Source organism: Halichondria panicea, chromosome 15 (assembly GCF_963675165.1).
Source record: "Halichondria panicea chromosome 15, odHalPani1.1, whole genome shotgun sequence".
NCBI lineage: Eukaryota > Metazoa > Porifera > Demospongiae > Suberitida > Halichondriidae > Halichondria > Halichondria panicea.
The window spans coordinates 3,847,905-3,868,076 of NC_087391.1; the positions used below are offsets into that span (position 1 = coordinate 3,847,905).

The window sequence follows — 20,172 nt, forward strand, 5'->3', positions numbered from 1 at the left end:
TTCCGCTCTAGTTATTCTAGTATTAACCCGTACCTGAGAGTGCAGTGCAAATTAATGGCTCTCTACTCAACTTGGTACAGTACCATAGTTCTATATCTATGGTAATGAAATTGAATCTTTTTTAGCCAGATTGGCTTCTATTTATTTCTCTGTGGTATGCTAGTAAATGTAACAAGAACTCAATTGAATCAATTAGATCTCGAAACCTTAGAAATTAGACTAATATATACATGTATGCTTTGTTGACAATTCAGATTATCTTCAGCTTTCAGACTTAGTCTATATAGAGTAGATTTAGCTACATGCAGTTCATTTAACTTGAGAGTTCTTTAGCAATGTATGCTAGTACAAATTATTGTCTTCTATCGGTGTGCTTTTATCTGTTTGCCAATGGTAAGTTGTATTGATGCTCACAATAATTGCATTCATTGTTATTTTGTTGTGGTGTAGCTGCTTCTCAGCGTATTGAAATACAGCCAGTCGATCATCTGGATATTTTGCCTGGAACAGACGTTGTGTTTTCAGTAACTGTAGCTGATGGAGTTGGTTCTCTTGACTATTACTGGCTTAAAGATGGCGAAGTGCTTACTCATTCTCCTAAATATAGTGGAATAGACACCGGCACAATAACTGTTTTGAGTGCTAATGAGGAAGACGAAGGCTTTTATGTGTGTGTAGCTGTGTTTGAGCAAACAAATTTTTTTTCCAATCCAGCCTCACTCACTGTTCGTAAGTTGAAAGAAGTGGTATAATGATTACTACAGCTATATACATAATGAAGATTTCCTTTAAATGCTGTGTAATTTTCGTGTATGCACAGTGGATGTACCTGTACTCAATTCTCAGCCGGCAGACCAGATCAATGTTCCGCAGGGCAGAAATGCTGTTTTTGGTGTAGTGATTTCCGGTCAGTTCCTCAAGTACCAATGGAATAAAGATGGAGTTAACATTGTTGACACACCAGGCACCTATTCTGGTACAAACACGGCTACACTTACTGTGACTGCTGGCGAAGAAGGGGAATATAGCGTTTTAGTCACTAATCCAGCTGCACCATATGGGATCTCTTCCAACAGTGCTTCACTAATAACCTGTAAATAGCTATGTTTTTACACACTCATACTCATACTAATTTTCTGTGCAGTGTACCCTCCAGTTATTGCACAACAACCTATGGATCTGGGAGCTGCATTGGGTGACACTGCACACTTTTCGGTAGTGGTAGTTGGAAGTGGTATTTCGTACCAATGGCTGGTTATTTCTCCCCTTGGAGATGGAAGTGCTCTCACTAATACTGCCACCATGCTTTATACGAATACAGACACCTTAATTCTAATCGGTGTTACTGCAAATGATGAAGGAAAAACATTCTACGTTCGTGCCAGTAATGCTGCAGGAGATGTGCTGTCTACTACAGCAGTACTTACTATTGGTGAGTGGTGTTAGTTAAATGTGCATGAATGTGCTTTTCATGCATTTTTCCAATTTAGTACATCTTCCTGTAATCTACATCCACCCACAACTTTCGACACATCATGCTTCCTTTTCGGTTGTTGCTGCTGGTCAAAACTTGAGTTATCAATGGCTGAAAGGCAGTTATGCACTCAATGATACTTCAAAATTTTCAGGAGCTACAACAGCTACGCTGACAATACTCAGTCCTGTTTCTCCAGATGATGACGGATTCTACAGTGTAATGATTTCAAATGCTGCTGGTTCTATGACATCCAGCCAAAGCCTTCTAACTGTTTGTAAGCTAGACATACATTCTGTTGTTGGTTGTAACTATATAATTATGTTGTGCCTGAAGGACTGAGCATGCATGATTCCAGTGTTTTCCCCGTTCAGCAAATGAGCAAAACCTCACTATCCCTGTTATCGTGACTCACCCAGTGAATGTTGAAGCTCCTGTCAGGGGAACAGCTACATTTTCAGTTGTTTCTGTTGGAGATAGCTCTATACAGTGGTTTCAAATTCCAAATACGCCTCTTATGAATTCGGCAACCTTCAGTGGTACACAGACCATGTCATTGACCATTAGTAGTGTTACTCACACAATGGATAGGGATATGTATTATGTGAGAGTTAATGATTCAGCTGGAACTGCTGTATCAAGCACAGTTTCTCTAAATGTCGGTGAGTATATCACTCATTAGAAGCGGCAGGTTTGTAGTCTCCATAATTATAATAACTAACTCTCAGATGATTATTCTGTACTATAATTACACTCCCTTATACAGTTGACCCTCCTGTTGTCAGTATTCATCCATCCAACATGTTGAACCAGTACTCTGGAGCGCTTGCTTCTTTCAGTGTGGTGGCTACTGGACATGGACTGACCTATCGGTGGCAAAAGGATGGAGTTGTGCTTAGCGATACAGACAAATACACTGGAACCACCACCCCCACTATTAGAGTTACTGATATTGTCTTTCCAGTTGACTCCGGCTTCTATAGTTTGGTTATTACCAATGTTGCTGGTGCTGTTGTATCCAATGCAGCTTCGCTCACCATTGGTAAGTCCACACCACCTGTATATTCCGATCCATTATTGTGCCTGCATGGAGGTGTCAGGTATACAGCCTTATTATGTGTGGGAAATTTTCTTGTAATTATTCTTAATTGACTAACAGCGGAAATGTAGGGAATTTGAAAATTCATCTATTCACCATACATTTTCAATTTCCTTCAGTTGCTAGGAATGACAGGAAAACAATACCTCATACGGCTACCATGCAGTATTTAATGAACACCTTAATAGTGATATAGCAAGGGGTTATCAACTGCACTATATAGACATGCATAGTGTGGTTACTTAGCGATATAAATCGCTCTTACCAAGTTCTCATATGCTACTGCATAGTGCTAACAATTATATCATTCACAAGACATAATTTGTTCATATGCATGCATGCACACTCAAATAGTTGCCATTGTGAAGGACCCTGAGAGTATAATTGTCGCTGGTGGAGAGAATGCCACACTTACTGTGGCAACAATTGGGGACTCCCTCATTTACCAGTGGCGAAAGGATGGAGTAGACATTACCGACACACCTGGTGCTTACTTGGGAGCAAGCACACCCACTTTGGTGGTGCTTAGCACTGATGATGATGATGAAGGCTTGTACCAGGTGACAGTGACAAGCATGGGCAAACAAGATGGTATTATTTCTACATCTGCATCATTGACTGTTCGTAAGTGCTTTTTAATGTGTTTGTATGCATGATGGTTCAAAAATTCTCTTTGCAGTTACGTGCCCTGTATTACCTCTTCCTATGAACGGTGGCATTACATTTAACATGAGTTCTCTTCCAAGTGGTGGTTACCCACTAGGAAGTACTGTGACATACAATTGTATCAGAGGCCAGATATTTGAAGGTGATATGATAAGAGTGTGTCAGTATGATGGGACGTGGAGTGGAGTAGGACCCAGCTGCACTGGTGAGAATCAAGTACCTTAAGGAGATGATAAACAGAAATATTGATGCAAACATTTTGATAACTGTAAAAAGATGCGCATAGTGTTGTTAAACCATATTCACTCTTTTCCATGCAGAATATTGTCCTGGTCTGACTCTAACAGATGGAAATGTTACATACTCTATTGGTACTAAAGAAGGCAACCTACAGCCTGGTGCTGTAGCCACTCACCAGTGTGAACTTGGCTTTGACTTGTCTGGTGGGACCAACAGGACCTGTTTTAATGTGGAAACGTCTGGACAAGGAGTGTGGACTGGGACCAACCTAATATGTGAACGTGAGTTACTTTTTTGAATGAAATTTCCCCAACAATTTTATATATTAATGCATTTTCTAGCTAGGTTTTTAACTTTTCAATCAAGGTTCCGATTGTGGGTAGAATTAGTTATGTACAAATCACATGCATGGCTTTATGGATACTTTATACTGAAACTTGTTGAAATTGGCCACCATGGTAACAGAATGACAACTGTCTTACTGAAGTATTCTTTCCTTTGTGTCAGATTACAGAAATTAGGTTTATATAGGCTTCTGTAGTTGGTGTTGCTATGACTCAATGGTGCACACATATTTCATACTGAAACTTGTTGAAATTGGCCACCATGGTAACAGAATGACAACTGTCTTACTAAAGTATTCTTTCCTTTGCTTCAGATTACAGAAATTAGGTTTATATAGGCTTCTGTAGTTGGTGTTGCTATGACTCAATGGTGCACACATTGCTTGTTATAAGGGCTGCTATTAGCTAGGGGTATATTTTGTCTTCCACTTAAAAATTTGCAACCATTGAATTTTACTGGAAGGTCAGTCATATAGGAGAGTATAGTATAGCACAAACCGATATAGTACACTCAGCAACAGAAATTGCATATAGCATGATTTAGTATTAGTTTTTGGACCAAGTTTAGTCAACGTGAGGGAGTGTATAGTGATGTGCAGAAGCCATGCACTACCGGTAATCACTCCCGAGAGTTTACTGTTATCTAGCTTGCTACTGAAACTATGTCAACAAACTCATTAATTAGTTCAACGCGGGAAGCAGTACTATACACATGCTATCTGGCTTATTTATTCTACCGTGTGAGTTAGTGACCTACTGGCACGTTTTTTGGATAAAAAACTCTTGACATCAAATTGAATGAATAATAGTTAGTTAGTGACCTGCTGGCACGTTTTTGGATAGAAAATTCTTGACATCAAAGGTTGAAAGAATAATTACCTGAGGTACGAAGGCGACTACGGGTTATAATAGTCTGTTGTTGTCTGTTTTGAGTCTGCTCACCTGGCTATCATAGCACTACGTTTACAGTTTACAGCACGGATATAGCTTCAACACCACAGCCATTTTCAAAGCCTTGTCATAGCGTTCAAATCTGATTTTTCTCTGTTTCATTGCCCTCTGTAGTTGCTGATAGGTTTCCATATTCATACATATAGCTACTAGATTTTCTTCTACTGATTCCCAGTACAACACTTATGGTTGTGAGACGTTATAACGGCCGAGGATTTAGTAGTTGTTGCTAGTCTCTATCATATAACAATTATAGGTACATTTTATACTACAATGTCTCTGTTATTGTACGTATCACAGCATTTTAACACTTTTAATTTTTTCAGGTGTAAGGTGCAATCCTCTACTTCTTGAAAATGGATTTATCGACTATAGCTCAGATGTAGAACTTGGTAGTGGGTCTGGTTTTTTTGCTGAGCAAAATGATGGATATAATTTTGGCACTGCTGCCACTCTCACCTGCAATACTGGGTTCTCTTTGACTGGCGGTGATGCTGCGAGAACCTGTGATAATGGTATAGGAGTAGAGGGAGAGTGGAGCGGAGAGCAGCCTGATTGTCAAGGTGAGTTTTGCTTGTCAGTAATTTAACAAGAACATTTATGTAAAATCACCTTTTTAATGCAATGATTTTCACAATTCAGACATTACCTGTGGGTTTATTATTCTGGAAAATGGGATCATCTCGTTCGATTCAAACTCAGACTTCCCTTTCAGTTTTGGCACTGCGGCCACACATAAATGTGACCCAGGGTTCTCCCTTGTGGGTACAGAAATGAGAACATGTGATGGGAATGGGTCTAGTACATCTGGAATGTGGAATGGAGAGGCACCGATTTGTCAATGTAAGTACTGTATTGTTTTATTGTTTACGATGAATTCATTTGCATTCCACAGCTATTATGTGTCCTGCTCTGCTCCTTGCTAATGGCAATGTGGAGTATGATGGTGGAAGTCGTGTATACTCTGGGGACAGTGAGGGAGGAAGTCATGTATACTCTGGGGACAGTGAGGGAAAAGATGTCGGCTCTGGAGATGGTATTCAATACGGTATCAATGCCACTCTCACTTGCAATGAGGGCTTCATTATGTTGGGTGACGTGACTAGAGTTTGTGAAGGAAGTGGTTCTACAGGAGTATGGAGTGGCTCTTCTACGATGTGCTCAGGTTTGTAATGTAAGTAATGTTACCGCCTTTATTTATTTTGCTTCAGCTGTTATGTGTCCATCGCTAACTGCTCCCAGTAATGGATCTATTTCTTATGCTGAGGACATGACAGCTGACTTTGAGTTCATGACGACTGTAACATATAGTTGTAACTCAGGCTTTGCACTACTTGAAGGAGATTCTATGAGAGAGTGTTTGGGGAAGAACGAGTGGAGTGGAAGTCCGCCTCTTTGTCATGGTTAGAATGAGATACGTATATAATTGTGTGTGTCTGTATTGTGACGGCACCCCTTCAGTTAGTATATGTATAATTATAGGACGATGTTTTTCTTCCAGCTGTTACGTGTCCTACACTCGTGGATATATCCAATGGTGTGAACGTGACCTATGACCATGCTCGGTTGCCCAATGGCAGTCTTACAGTTGGAACAGTAGCCACTTATGGCTGCATGGATGGATTTGCACTACTAAATGGATATACTTCAAGAACATGCACTGGTAACGGCACTACTGTCAATGGGGAATTCGATGGACAAGAACCATCATGTGAAGGTGAGAACTGTGAGTCATAATGATTGTATATAACATATGCATCTCTATCTCTCTGTAGCAATAACCTGCCAGGCATTGCCCGAACCAGCAAGTGGAACTGTGTTCTATGATGACAATAGAGATGACGGCTCGTATGCATTTAATGTTGTGGCCAGCTATAGTTGTGACATAGGGTTCACTCTGGTGGGTGGGACGACTAGAACTTGTACTGGAGATGGCAGCAGTGTGGTCGGTGCTTTTGATGGACTGGCTCCAACTTGTGAAGGTGATTAGTAAAAATTTTTGTGGAGCATGTATTTAATATTTTTCACTGGCAACTGTAGCCATCGTTTGCTCTGCTTTGTCAATTCAAAATGGAGTTATAGAATACAATAGTAGCATACTTTTTAGTGGATTCTTCTTTGGTGAACGAGCCCAGTATGACTTTGGAACTACTGCTATTTATACGTGCAACACTGGATTTGCTTTGACTGGTGGTGATGTTGTGAGAAGCTGTGGTTGTGGCATTGGAGTCGATGGAGAGTGGAGCGGACAGCAGTTGACATGTCAACGTGAGTTACCTTTACTAAGTTTTAATTGCTTCTTTGCCAATTGCTTACCTGTGTGCTTGTAATCTTTCACATTTCAGCGATTGTGTGCAGCTTTTTGTTCCTAGAGAATGGAGTGATCACATACTCGCCAGACACAGAACAGCTCCCTTACAGTTTTGGCACTGTGGCCACACATCAATGTGACCCAGGATTCTCCCTTGTTGGTACTGGAAAGAGAACATGTGGTGGGAATGGAACATATACATATGGAATGTGGACTGCGGAGGCACCAATTTGTCAACGTAAATAATTAATGGCAATGAATGTGTTTTGTCTTTTGACTACTCTTCTCTCTATTCATAGCCATATTTTGTCCTGCTCTGGTCCTCACTAATGGCTATGTGGATCATGGGGATGGAAGTGGTGCATACTCTGGGATCAGTGAAGGAAGTGGTGCATACTCTGGGGTCAGTGAAGGAAGTGCTGCCGGCTCTGGAGATGTAATTGAATACGGCACTGTGGTCACCTACACTTGCAACATTGGTTATGTGTTGACTGGTGGTGATGCTTTGAGAACCTGTAGTGATGAGGGCGAGTGGAGCGGAGGGGAGCCTACCTGTGATTGTATGTTTGCAAACTAGCATCACGACTAACAAATACTTATCTCTTACACATAGCCGTCCTGTGTGACTCACTGACCCTCAGCAATGGTTCTATCTTGTACTCACCTGACACTGACTCTCCTTTTGATTTTAACACTGTGGCCATTCCTAGATGTGACAAAGGATTTGCTCTGAATGGAAGTGTTGCAAGGATATGTGAAGGGGATGGAGTCAACTCTACTGGTATTTGGAGTGGAGAGCCTGCATTTTGTGAACGTGAGTTCTCAGCGATGTTTAACATTGGAGCTACTGCTTTCTATACTTTACTTCAACCTTTGCAGCAATTTTTTGTGATCTAGTGACTATTGAGAATGGAGTCATTGAGTACTCAATGAGTAATCTAGCCCCCTTCTTATTTGGTACCGTGGCTACTTACTCTTGTAATGAAGGATTCTCATTGTTTGGGGTTGTGGAAAGGATTTGTGATGGAGATGGAGCCAATGTATTTGGAGTGTGGAGTGACATGCCTCCCACTTGCAAACGTATGCAATATAATGTTTTGCCCTGACTGTGTTTACAACTGATTCCCTTCTCAGCCATTACATGTGACCTGCTTTCCCTGGATAATGGAGTAATCTCATACTCACAACCAGACACAGAGTTCCCTTTGAGATTTGGCACTTCGGCCACACATCAATGTGACCCAGGATTCTCCCTTGTAGGTTCAAAAATGAGAACATGTGATGGGAATGGGTCTAGTGCATCTGGAATGTGGACTGGGAAAACACCAATTTGTCAACGTAAATTAAATATTTTGTTGAATTAACTCTTAATTCAACAACTCTCAATTACACTTCAGCGATTGTGTGCAGCTTTCTGTTCCTAGAGAATGGAGTGATCACATACTCGCCAGACACAGAACAGCTCCCTTACAATTTCGGCACTGTGGCCACACATCAATGTGACCCAGGATTCTCCCTTGTTGGTACTGGAAAAAGAACATGTGGTGGGAATGGAACATATACATATGGAATGTGGACTGCGGAGGCACCAATTTGTCAACGTATATAATTAATGGCAATGAATGTATTTTTGTCTTTTGACCACTCTTTTCTCTATTCATAGCCATATTTTGTCCTGCTCTGGTCCTCACCAATGGCTATGTGGAACACGGTGATGGAAGTGGTGCATACTCTGGGGTCAGTGAAGGAAGTGGTGCATACTCTGGGGTCAGTGAAGGAAGTGCTGCCGGCTCTGGAGATGTAATTGAATACGGCACTGTGGTCACCTACACTTGCAACATTGGTTATGTGTTGACTGGTGGTGATGCTTTGAGAACCTGTAGTGATGAGGGCGAGTGGAGCGGAGGGGAGCCTACCTGTGATTGTATGTTTGCAAACTAGCATAACGACTAACAAATACTTATCTCTTACACATAGCCGTCCTATGTGACTCACTGACCCTCAGCAATGGTTCTATCTTGTACTCACCTGACACTGACTCTCCTTTTGATTTTAACACTGTGGCCATTCCTAGATGTGACAAAGGATTTGCTCTGAATGGAAGTGTTGCAAGGATATGTGAAGGGGATGGAGTCAACTCTACTGGTATTTGGAGTGGAGAGCCTGCATTTTGTGAACGTGAGTTCTCAGCGATGTTTAACATTGGAGCTACTGCTTTCTATACTTTACTTCAACCTATGCAGCAATTTTTTGTGATCTGGTGACTATTGAGAATGGAGTCATTGACTATTCAATGAGTAATCTAGCCCTCTTCTTATTTGGTACCGTGGCTACTTACTCTTGTAATGAAGGATTCTCATTGTTTGGGGTTGTGGAAAGGATTTGTGATGGAGATGGAGCCAATGCATTTGGAGTGTGGAGTGACATGCCTCCCACTTGCAAACGTATGCGTTATAATGTTTGCCCTGACTGTGCTTACAACTGATTCCCTTCTCAGCCATTACATGTGACCTGCTTTCCCTGGATAATGGAGTAATCTCATACTCACAACCAGACACAGAGTTCCCTTTGAGATTTGGCACTTCAGCCACACATCAATGTGACCCAGGATTCTCCCTTGTAGGTTCAAAAATGAGAACATGTGATGGGAATGGGTCTAGTGCATCTGGAATGTGGACTGGGAAAACACCAATTTGTCAACGTAAATTAAATATTTTGTTGAATTAACTCTTAATTCAACAACTCTCAATTATACTTCAGCGATTGTGTGCAGCTTTCTGTTCCTAGAGAATGGAGTGATCACATACTCGCCAGACACAGAACAGCTCCCTTACAGTTTCGGCACTGTGGCCACACATCAATGTGACCCAGGATTCTCCCTTGTTGGTACTGGAAAAAGAACATGTGGTGGGAATGGAACATATACATATGGAATGTGGACTGCGGAGGCACCAATTTGTCAACGTAAATAATTAATGGCAATGAATGTATTTTTGTCTTTTGACCACTTTTCTCTCTATTCATAGCCATATTTTGTCCTGCTCTGGTCCTTACCAATGGCTATGTGGAACATGGTGATGGAAGTGGTGCATACTCTGGGGTCAGTGAAGGAAGCCCTGCCGGCTCTGGAGATGTAATTGAGTACGGCACTGTGGTCACCTACACTTGCAACATTGGTTATGTGTTGACTGGTGGTGATGCTTTGAGAACCTGTAGTGATGAGGGCGAGTGGAGCGGAGGGGAGCCTACCTGTGATTGTATGTTTGCAAACTAGCATCACAACTAACAAATACTTATATATATCTTACACATAGCCGTCCTGTGTGACTCACTGACCCTCAGCAATGGTTCTATCTTGTACTCACCTGACACTGACTCTCCTTTTGATTTTAACACTGTGGCCATTCCTAGATGTGACAAAGGATTTGCTCTGAATGGAAGTGTTGCAAGGATATGTGAAGGGGATGGAGTCAGCTCTACTGGTATTTGGAGTGGAGAGCCTGCGTTTTGTGAACGTGAGTTCTCAGCGATGTTTAACATTGAGGCTACTGCTTTTTATTTTACTTCAATCTTTGCAGCAATTTTTTGTCATCTGGTGACTGTTGAGAATGGAGTTATTGAGTACTCAATGAGTAATCTGGCCCCCTTCTTATTTGGTACCGTGGCTACTTACTCTTGTAATGAAGGATTCTCATTGTTTGGGGTTGTGGAAAGGATTTGTGATGGAGATGGAGCCAATGTATTTGGAGTGTGGAGTGACATGCCTCCCACTTGTAAACGTATGCGATATATTTGCCCTGACTGTGTTTACTTACAACTGATTCCCTTCTCAGCCATTACCTGTGATCTGCTTTCCCTGGATAATGGAGTGATCTCATACTCACCACCAGACACAGAATTCCCTTTGAGATTTGGTACTTTGGCCTCACATGAATGTTTCCCAGGATTCTCCCTTGTGGGTACAAACATGAGAACATGTGATGGGAATGGGTCTAGTGCATCTGGAATGTGGACTGGGAAGACACCAATTTGTCAACGTAAATTGAATTACCTCTTAATTCAACAGCTCTCTTAATTCAACAACTCTCAATTCATAGATATAGTATGTCCTGCTCTGCTCCTTGCCAATGGTAACGTGGAGTATGATGTTGGAACTAGTGGGGACAACGAGATCAGCTCTGGAGATGTGATTGACTATGGAACCAATGCCACTCTCACCTGTAATGATGGCTTCTTCCTGTTGGGTGAAGTGACTAGACTTTGTGAGGGAAATGACTCTACTGGAGTGTGGAGTGGATCTGCTACAATGTGCTCAGGTATGTATACGTGTAATAATAACCAATTTCTTTGACATTCATTAAGGTACTATTTTTATCATCAGTGATCATGTGTGAAAGCCTAAGTGCTCCGCTGAATGGAACCATATCATTCCAAGCTGACACAGCAGCCACATTCAACTTCAGAACCATGGCCACGTACGCATGTGACAAAGGTTTTGCCTTGTCTGGTGGAAATCCAGAGAGGACGTGTGAGGAAGGCCCTACTGAGGGGATGGGAGCGTGGAACGGATCTGCTCCTACCTGTTCTGGTAAGCTGATTTTGTTGCGTTAATGTATATGCCTCAAATCTTTGTCGCTTTTTTTATTTGAATGCATGCCCTCTTCCACAGAAATACTGTGTAATACACCAAGTGATCCGTTTAACGGCAAAGTAAACTTGAATGTCAAAAATCTCACCATTGGAGCCGTAGTGGCCTTTTCGTGTGATCCTGGTTACTCTCTTGTGGGCAATGTCAGCATAACTTGTGAGCAAGAGGGTGTCGTTGGAATGTGGAGCAATGATATTCCAACCTGTGATGGTAAGAAATGCATCATCAATTTATTGTATGTAATTATTTTGTTTTTCTATAACAGCGATAGAGTGCTCAATGGTGAATACATTGCCCAATGGAACGGTGATGTACAGTGTTGACACTGTGGCACCCTTTGAGTTTGGTACTGTGGCGACACTTTCTTGCGATAATGGATTCTTTCTTGACGGAGACAATGTAAGGGTGTGTGAAGATGACGACCAGCTCGACACAGTGGGTGTGTGGAGTGAATCTAACGCTGCTTGTGAGGGTAAGCTACCTATGAATCAAACTCTTCTAGTTGTTCGTCTATTATCATTGAAACACTAAACACATTACGTTATGCAGGAATTGTGTGTGCCCTATTGGAGGACCCGGAAAATGGCACGATAGTCTACAATCGTAATGTGTCTGAGCTGGTGGATTTCAGAACAGAGGCCCACCACTCTTGTGAAGAAGGCTTCTTCTTGGTGGGAGAGAGCATTAGAGAGTGTGGTGAAGGAAACGGAACAAGTGTTGAAGGAGAATGGAGTGATGGTGCCCCCGCCTGCTCAGGTATGTATACGTGTAATTATAAGCAATCTCTCTGACATTCGTTGAGGTACTATTTTTATCATCAGTGATCATGTGCGAAAGCCTAAGTGCTCCGCTGAATGGAACTATATCATTCCAAGCTGACACAACAGCCACATTCGACTTCAGAACCACGGCCACGTACGCATGTGACAAAGGTTTTGCTTTGTCTGGTGGAAATCCAGAGAGGACGTGTGAGGAAGGCCCTACTGAGGGGATGAGAGCGTGGAGCGGATCTGCTCCCACCTGTTCTGGTAAGCTGATTTTGTTGCGTTAATGTATATGCCTCAAATCTTTGTCGCTTTTATTATTTGAATGCATGCCCTCTTCCACAGAAATACTGTGTGATACACCAAGTGATCCGTTTAACGGCAAAGTAAACTTGAATGTCCAAAATCTCACCGTTGGAGCCGTAGTGGCCTTTTCGTGTGATCCTGGTTACTCTCTTGTGGGCAATGTGAGCATAACTTGTGAGCAGGAGGGTGTCGTTGGAATGTGGAGCAATGATGTTCCAATCTGTGATGGTAAGAAATGTATCAATTAAAGTATTATTACGATTCGTTTATTTTTGTATAACAGCGATAGAGTGCTCAATGGTGAATGCATTGCCCAATGGAACGGTGATGTACAGTGTTGACACTGTGGCACCCTTTGAGTTTGGTACTGTGGCGACACTTTCTTGCGATAATGGATTCTTTCTGGACGGAGATGATGTGAGAGTGTGTGAAGATGACGACCAGCTCGACACTGTGGGTGTGTGGAGTGAATCTAATGCTACTTGCGAAGGTAAGCTTGCCGTAAGAATTTACAACACTATATGTTATAAATTATATGCAGGAATCGTGTGTGCCCTATTGGAGGACCCGGGAAATGGCACGATAGTCTACAATCGTAATGTGTCTGAGCTGTTGGATTTCGGAACCGAGGCCTACCACTCCTGTGAAGAAGGCTTCTTCTTGGTGGGAGAGAGCATTAGAGAGTGTGGTGAAGGAAACGGAACAAGTGTTGAAGGAGAATGGAGTGGTGGTGCCCCCGCCTGCTCAGGTATGTAATTATAAGCAATCTCTTTGACATTCGTTGAGGTAATATTTTTATCATCAGTGATCATGTGCGAAAGCCTAAGTACTCCGCTGAATGGAACCATATCATTCCAAGCTGACACAGCAGCCACATTCAACTTCAGAACCACGGCCACGTACGCATGTGACAAAGGTTTTGCCTTGTCTGGTGGAAATCCAGAGAGGACGTGTGAGGAAGGCCCTACTGAGGGGATGGGAGCGTGGAGCGGATCTGCTCCCACCTGTTCTGGTAAGCTGATCTTCTGTTGCTTTAAATATACATGCATCAAATCTTGGTTGCAGTTATTATCTGTGTCTCTTTATATGAATGCATGGATGTCCTCTTCCACAGAAATACTGTGTGATACACCAAGTGATCCGTTTAACGGCAAAGTAAACTTGAATGTCAAAAATCTCACTGTTGGAGCCGTAGTGGCCTTTTCATGTGACCCTGGTTACTCTCTTGTGGGCAATGTGAGCATAACTTGTGAGCAGGAGGGTGTCGTTGGAATGTGGAGCAATGATATTCCAACCTGTGATGGTAAGAAATGCAGCATCAATTAAAGTATGTAGTTATAATTCATTTATTTGTGTGTAACAGCAATAGAGTGCTCAATGGTGAATGCATTGCCCAATGGAACGGTGATGTACAGTGGTGACACTGTGGCACCCTTTGAGTTTGGTACTGTGGCGACACTTTCTTGCGATAATGGGTTTTTTCTAGTCGGAGACGATGAGAGGGTTTGTGAAGATGATGACCAGCTCGACACTGTGGGTGTGTGGAGCGAATCTAATGCTACTTGTGAGGGTAAGCTACCCATGAATCGAACTTTTCTAGTTGTTTTTTGCATCACTTAACATATGTTATGCAGGAATTGTGTGTGCCCTATTAGAGGACCCGGGAAATGGCACAATAGTCTACAATCGTAATGTGTCTGAGCTGGTAGACTTCGCAACCGAGGCTCACCACTCTTGTGAAGAAGGCTTCTTCTTGGTGGGAGAGAGCATTAGAGAGTGTGGTGAAGGAAACGGAACAAGTGTTGAAGGAGAATGGAGTGATGGTGCCCCCGCCTGCTCAGGTATGTATACGTGTAATTATAAGCAATTTCTTTGACATTCGTTGAGGTAATATTTTTATCATCAGTGATCATGTGCGAAAGCCTAAGTGCTCCGCTGAATGGAACCATATCATTCCAAGCTGACGCAACAGCCACATTCGACTTCAGAACCACGGCCACGTACGCATGTGACAAAGGTTTTGCCTTGTCTGGTGGAAATCCAGAGAGGACGTGTGAGGAAGGCCCTACTGAGGGGATGGGAGCGTGGAGCGGATCTGCTCCCACCTGTTCTGGTAAGCTGATCTTCTGTTGCTTTAATATACATGCATCAAATCTTTGTTGCAGTTATTATGTGTGTCTCTTTATATGAATGCATGGATGCCCTCTTCCACAGAAATACTGTGTGATACACCAAGTGATCCGTTTAACGGCAAAGTAAACTTGAATGTCAAAAATCTCACTGTTGGAGCCGTAGTGGCCTTTTCATGTGACCCTGGTTACTCTCTTGTGGGCAATGTGAGCATAACTTGTGAGCAGGAGGGTGTCGTTGGAATGTGGAGCAATGATATTCCAACCTGTGATGGTAAGAAATGCAGCATCAATTAAAGTATGTAGTTATAATTCATTTATTTGTGTGTAACAGCAATAGAGTGCTCAATGGTGAATGCATTGCCCAATGGAACGGTGATGTACAGTGGTGACACTGTGGCACCCTTTGAGTTTGGTACTGTGGCGACACTTTCTTGCGATAATGGGTTTTTTCTAGTCGGAGACGATGAGAGGGTTTGTGAAGATGATGACCAGCTCGACACTGTGGGTGTGTGGAGCGAATCTAATGCTACTTGTGAGGGTAAGCTACCCATGAATCGAACTTTTCTAGTTGTTTTTTGCATCACTTAACATATGTTATGCAGGAATTGTGTGTGCCCTATTAGAGGACCCGGGAAATGGCACAATAGTCTACAATCGTAATGTGTCTGAGCTGGTAGACTTCGCAACCGAGGCTCACCACTCTTGTGAAGAAGGCTTCTTCTTGGTGGGAGAGAGCATTAGAGAGTGTGGTGAAGGAAACGGAACAAGTGTTGAAGGAGAATGGAGTGATGGTGCCCCCGCCTGCTCAGGTATGTATACGTGTAATTATAAGCAATTTCTTTGACATTCGTTGAGGTAATATTTTTATCATCAGTGATCATGTGCGAAAGCCTAAGTGCTCCGCTGAATGGAACCATATCATTCCAAGCTGACGCAACAGCCACATTCGACTTCAGAACCACGGCCACGTACGCATGTGACAAAGGTTTTGCCTTGTCTGGTGGAAATCCAGAGAGGACGTGTGAGGAAGGCCCTACTGAGGGGATGGGAGCGTGGAGCGGATCTGCTCCCACCTGTTCTGGTAAGCTGATCTTCTGTTGCTTTAATATACATGCATCAAATCTTTGTTGCAGTTATTATGTGTGTCTCTTTATATGAATGCATGGATGCCCTCTTCCACAGAAATACTGTGTGATACACCAAGTGATCCGTTTAACGGCAAAGTAAACTTGAATGTCAAAAATCTCACTGTTGGAGCCGTAGTGGCCTTTTCGTGTGACCCTGGTTACTCTCTTGTGGGCAATGTGAGCATAACTTGTGAGCAGGAGAGTGTCGTTGGAATGTGGAGCAATGATGTTCCAACCTGTGATGGTAAGAAATGCAGCATCAATTAAAGTATGTAGCTATGATTCATTTGTTTTTCTATAACAGCAATAGAGTGCTCAATGGTGAATGCATTGCCCAATGGAACGGTGATGTACAGTGTTGACACTGTGGCGCCCTTTGAGTTTGGTACTGTGGCGACACTTTCTTGCGATAATGGGTTTTTTCTAGTCGGAGACGATGAGAGGGTTTGTGAAGATGATGACCAGCTCGACACTGTGGGTGTGTGGAGCGAATCTAATGCTACTTGTGAGGGTAAGCTACCCATGAATCGAACTTTTCTAGTTGTTTTTTGCATCACTTAACATATGTTATGCAGGAATTGTGTGTGCCCTATTAGAGGACCCGGGAAATGGCACAATAGTCTACAATCGTAATGTGTCTGAGCTGGTAGACTTCGCAACCGAGGCTCACCACTCTTGTGAAGAAGGCTTCTTCTTGGTGGGAGAGAGCATTAGAGAGTGTGGTGAAGGAAACGGAACAAGTGTTGAAGGAGAATGGAGTGATGGTGCCCCCGCCTGCTCAGGTATGTATACGTGTAATTATAAGCAATTTCTTTGACATTCGTTGAGGTAATATTTTTATCATCAGTGATCATGTGCGAAAGCCTAAGTGCTCCGCTGAATGGAACCATATCATTCCAAGCTGACGCAACAGCCACATTCGACTTCAGAACCACGGCCACGTACGCATGTGACAAAGGTTTTGCCTTGTCTGGTGGAAATCCAGAGAGGACGTGTGAGGAAGGCCCTACTGAGGGGATGGGAGCGTGGAGCGGATCTGCTCCCACCTGTTCTGGTAAGCTGATCTTCTGTTGCTTTAATATACATGCATCAAATCTTTGTTGCAGTTATTATGTGTGTCTCTTTATATGAATGCATGGATGCCCTCTTCCACAGAAATACTGTGTGATACACCAAGTGATCCGTTTAACGGCAAAGTAAACTTGAATGTCCAAAATCTCACTGTTGGAGCCGTAGTGGCCTTTTCGTGTGACCCTGGTTACTCTCTTGTGGGCAATGTGAGCATAACTTGTGAGCAGGAGAGTGTCGTTGGAATGTGGAGCAATGATGTTCCAACCTGTGATGGTAAGAAATGCAGCATCAATTAAAGTATGTAGCTATGATTCATTTGTTTTTCTATAACAGCAATAGAGTGCTCAATGGTGAATGCATTGCCCAATGGAACGGTGATGTACAGTGTTGACACTGTGGCGCCCTTTGAGTTTGGTACTGTGGCGACACTTTCTTGCGATAATGGGTTTTTTCTAGTCGGAGACGATGAGAGGGTTTGTGAAGATGATGACCAGCTCGACACTGTGGGTGTGTGGAGCGAATCTAATGCTACTTGTGAGGGTAAGCTACCCATGAATCGAACTTTTCTAGTTGTTTTTTACATCACTTAACATATGTTATGCAGGAATTGTGTGTGCCCTATTAGAGGACCCGGGAAATGGCACGATATTCTACAATCGTAATGTGTCTGAGCTGGTGGATTTCGGAACCGAGGCCCACCACTCCTGTGAAGAAGGCTTCTTCTTGGTGGGAGAGAGCATTAGAGAGTGTGGTGAAGGAAACGGAACAAGTGCTGAAGGAAAATGGAGTGGTGGTGCCCCCGCCTGCTCAGGTATGTATACGTGTAATAATAACCAATTTCTCTGACATTCATTAAGGTACTATTTTTATCATCAGTGATCATGTGCGAAAGCCTAAGTGCTCCGCTGAATGGAACTATATCATTCCAAGCTGACGCAACAACCACATTCGACTTCAGAACCACGGCCACGTACGCATGTGACAAAGGTTTTGCCTTGTCTGGTGGAAATCCAGAGAGGACGTGTGAGGAAGGCCCTACTGAGGGGATGGGAGCGTGGAGCGGATCTGCTCCCACCTGTTCTGGTAAGCTGATCTTCTGTTGCTTTAATGTACATACATCAAATCTTTGTCGCAGTTATTATGTGTGTTTGTTTATTTGAATGCATGGATGCCCTCTTCCACAGAAATACTGTGTGATACACCAAGTGATCCGTTTAATGGCGAAGTAAACTTGAATGTCCAAAATTTCACCGTTGGAGCCGTAGTGGCCTTTTCGTGTGATCCTGGTTACTCTCTTGTAGGCAATGTTAGCATAACTTGTGAGCAGGAGGGTCTCGTTGGAATGTGGAGCAATGATATTCCGACTTGTGATGGTAAGAATGCAGCATCAATTACGTTATTATCATTTTGTTTTTCTGTAACAGCGATAGAGTGCTCAATGGTGAACACATTGCCCAATGGAACGGTGATGTACAGTGTTGACACTGTGGCACCCTTTGAGTTTGGTACTGTGGCGACACTTTCTTGCGATAATGGATACTTTCTGGACGGAGACAATGTGAGAGTGTGTGAAGATGACGACCAGCTCGACACTGTGGGTGTGTGGAGTGAATCTAATGCTGCTTGTGAGGGTAAGCTACCCATGAATCAAACTCTTCTAGTTGTTTTTTTTGCATCACTTAACACATTACTATGTTATGCAGGAATCGTGTGTGCCCTATTGGAGAATCCGGGAAATGGCACGATAGTCTACAATCGTAATGTGTCTGAGCTGTTGGATTTCGGAACCGAGGCCCACCACTCCTGTGAAGAAGGCTTCTTCTTGGTGGGAGAGAGCATTAGAGAGTGTGGTGAAGGAAACGGAACAAGTGTTGAAGGAGAATGGAGTGATGGTGCCCCCGCCTGCTCAGGTATGTATACGTGTAATTATAAGCAATCTCTCTGACATTCGTTGAGGTAATATTTTTATCATCAGTGATCATGTGCGAAAGCCTAAGTGCTCCGCTGAATGGAACCATATCATTCCAAGCTGACGCAACAACCACATTCGACTTCAGAACCACGGCCACATACGCATGTGACAAAGGTTTTTCCTTGTCTGGTGGAAATCCAGAAAGGACGTGTGAGGAAGGCCCTACTGAGGGGATGGGAGCGTGGAGCGGATCTGCTCCCACCTGTTCTGGTAAGCTGATTTTGTTGTACATGCATCAAATCTTTGTCACAGTTATTATATGTGTCTCTTTATTTGAATGCATGGATGCCCTCTTCCACAGAAATACTGTGTGATACACCAAGCGATCCGTTTAATGGCAAAGTAAACTTAAATGTCCAAAATCTCACCGTTGGAGCCAGAGTGGCCTTTTCGTGTGATCCTGGTTACTCTATTGTGGGCAATGTGAGCATAACTTGTGAGCAGGAGGGTGTCGTTGGAATGTGGAGCAATGATGTTCCAACCTGTGATGGTAAGAAATGCAGCATCAATTAAGGTATTATTATGATTCATTTTATTTTTCTGTAACAGCGATAGAGTGTTCAATGGTGAATGCATTGCCCAATGGAACGGTGATGTACAGTGTTGACACTGTGGCACCCTTTGAGTTTGGTACTGTGGCGACACTTTCTTGCGATAATGGATTCTTTCTGGACGGAGATGATGTGAGGGTGTGTGAAGATGACGACCAGCTCGACACTGTGGGTGTGTGGAGTGAATCTAATGCTGCTTGTGAGGGTAAGCTACCCATGAAGCAAACTCTTCTAGTTGTTTTTTTGCATCACTTAACACATTACTATGTTATGCAGGAATCGTGTGTGCCCTATTGGAGAATCCGGGAAATGGCACTATAGTCTACAATCGTAATGTGTCTGAGCTGGTGGACTTTGCAACCGAGGCTCACCACTCCTGTGAAGAAGGCTTCTTCTTGGTAGGAGAGAGCATTAGAGAGTGTGGTGAAGGAAACGGAACAAGTGCTGAAGGAGAATGGAGTGGTGGTGTCCCAGCCTGCTCAGGTATGTATACGTGTAATAATAAAGCAATTTCTT

General features: G+C 43.0%; 1 protein-coding gene across 1 annotated transcript in view; it reads left to right on the top strand.

Moving 5' to 3' along the window:
* The first annotated feature begins 237 nt into the window (after window positions 1-237).
* The window catches only part of LOC135349429 (uncharacterized), a 31,231-nt gene continuing 11,296 nt past the window's right edge, over window positions 238-20,172 (top strand). Inside the window, exons 1-65 of the mRNA XM_064547961.1 lie at window positions 238-393; window positions 451-729; window positions 821-1,093; window positions 1,145-1,432; window positions 1,491-1,751; window positions 1,849-2,136; window positions 2,241-2,516; window positions 2,928-3,197; window positions 3,253-3,444; window positions 3,560-3,760; window positions 5,101-5,337; window positions 5,417-5,617; window positions 5,670-5,939; window positions 5,986-6,177; window positions 6,276-6,491; window positions 6,550-6,756; window positions 6,815-7,042; window positions 7,120-7,323; window positions 7,385-7,645; window positions 7,699-7,899; window positions 7,965-8,165; window positions 8,220-8,423; window positions 8,483-8,686; window positions 8,749-9,009; window positions 9,063-9,263; window positions 9,329-9,529; window positions 9,583-9,786; window positions 9,846-10,049; window positions 10,112-10,342; window positions 10,400-10,600; window positions 10,664-10,864; window positions 10,919-11,122; window positions 11,183-11,401; window positions 11,467-11,673; window positions 11,755-11,943; window positions 11,999-12,205; window positions 12,283-12,489; window positions 12,555-12,761; window positions 12,843-13,031; window positions 13,087-13,293; window positions 13,345-13,551; window positions 13,609-13,815; window positions 13,918-14,106; window positions 14,167-14,373; window positions 14,438-14,644; window positions 14,710-14,916; window positions 15,018-15,206; window positions 15,267-15,473; window positions 15,538-15,744; window positions 15,810-16,016; window positions 16,118-16,306; window positions 16,367-16,573; window positions 16,638-16,844; window positions 16,910-17,116; window positions 17,218-17,406; window positions 17,467-17,673; window positions 17,738-17,944; window positions 18,010-18,216; window positions 18,318-18,506; window positions 18,558-18,764; window positions 18,837-19,043; window positions 19,109-19,315; window positions 19,407-19,595; window positions 19,655-19,861; window positions 19,933-20,139. Coding sequence (XP_064404031.1) covers window positions 336-393; window positions 451-729; window positions 821-1,093; window positions 1,145-1,432; window positions 1,491-1,751; window positions 1,849-2,136; window positions 2,241-2,516; window positions 2,928-3,197; window positions 3,253-3,444; window positions 3,560-3,760; window positions 5,101-5,337; window positions 5,417-5,617; window positions 5,670-5,939; window positions 5,986-6,177; window positions 6,276-6,491; window positions 6,550-6,756; window positions 6,815-7,042; window positions 7,120-7,323; window positions 7,385-7,645; window positions 7,699-7,899; window positions 7,965-8,165; window positions 8,220-8,423; window positions 8,483-8,686; window positions 8,749-9,009; window positions 9,063-9,263; window positions 9,329-9,529; window positions 9,583-9,786; window positions 9,846-10,049; window positions 10,112-10,342; window positions 10,400-10,600; window positions 10,664-10,864; window positions 10,919-11,122; window positions 11,183-11,401; window positions 11,467-11,673; window positions 11,755-11,943; window positions 11,999-12,205; window positions 12,283-12,489; window positions 12,555-12,761; window positions 12,843-13,031; window positions 13,087-13,293; window positions 13,345-13,551; window positions 13,609-13,815; window positions 13,918-14,106; window positions 14,167-14,373; window positions 14,438-14,644; window positions 14,710-14,916; window positions 15,018-15,206; window positions 15,267-15,473; window positions 15,538-15,744; window positions 15,810-16,016; window positions 16,118-16,306; window positions 16,367-16,573; window positions 16,638-16,844; window positions 16,910-17,116; window positions 17,218-17,406; window positions 17,467-17,673; window positions 17,738-17,944; window positions 18,010-18,216; window positions 18,318-18,506; window positions 18,558-18,764; window positions 18,837-19,043; window positions 19,109-19,315; window positions 19,407-19,595; window positions 19,655-19,861; window positions 19,933-20,139 — 13,819 coding nt within the window. The 5' untranslated portion in view covers window positions 238-335. The remainder of the gene's footprint in view (window positions 394-450; window positions 730-820; window positions 1,094-1,144; window positions 1,433-1,490; window positions 1,752-1,848; window positions 2,137-2,240; window positions 2,517-2,927; window positions 3,198-3,252; window positions 3,445-3,559; window positions 3,761-5,100; window positions 5,338-5,416; window positions 5,618-5,669; window positions 5,940-5,985; window positions 6,178-6,275; window positions 6,492-6,549; window positions 6,757-6,814; window positions 7,043-7,119; window positions 7,324-7,384; window positions 7,646-7,698; window positions 7,900-7,964; window positions 8,166-8,219; window positions 8,424-8,482; window positions 8,687-8,748; window positions 9,010-9,062; window positions 9,264-9,328; window positions 9,530-9,582; window positions 9,787-9,845; window positions 10,050-10,111; window positions 10,343-10,399; window positions 10,601-10,663; window positions 10,865-10,918; window positions 11,123-11,182; window positions 11,402-11,466; window positions 11,674-11,754; window positions 11,944-11,998; window positions 12,206-12,282; window positions 12,490-12,554; window positions 12,762-12,842; window positions 13,032-13,086; window positions 13,294-13,344; window positions 13,552-13,608; window positions 13,816-13,917; window positions 14,107-14,166; window positions 14,374-14,437; window positions 14,645-14,709; window positions 14,917-15,017; window positions 15,207-15,266; window positions 15,474-15,537; window positions 15,745-15,809; window positions 16,017-16,117; window positions 16,307-16,366; window positions 16,574-16,637; window positions 16,845-16,909; window positions 17,117-17,217; window positions 17,407-17,466; window positions 17,674-17,737; window positions 17,945-18,009; window positions 18,217-18,317; window positions 18,507-18,557; window positions 18,765-18,836; window positions 19,044-19,108; window positions 19,316-19,406; window positions 19,596-19,654; window positions 19,862-19,932; window positions 20,140-20,172) is intronic.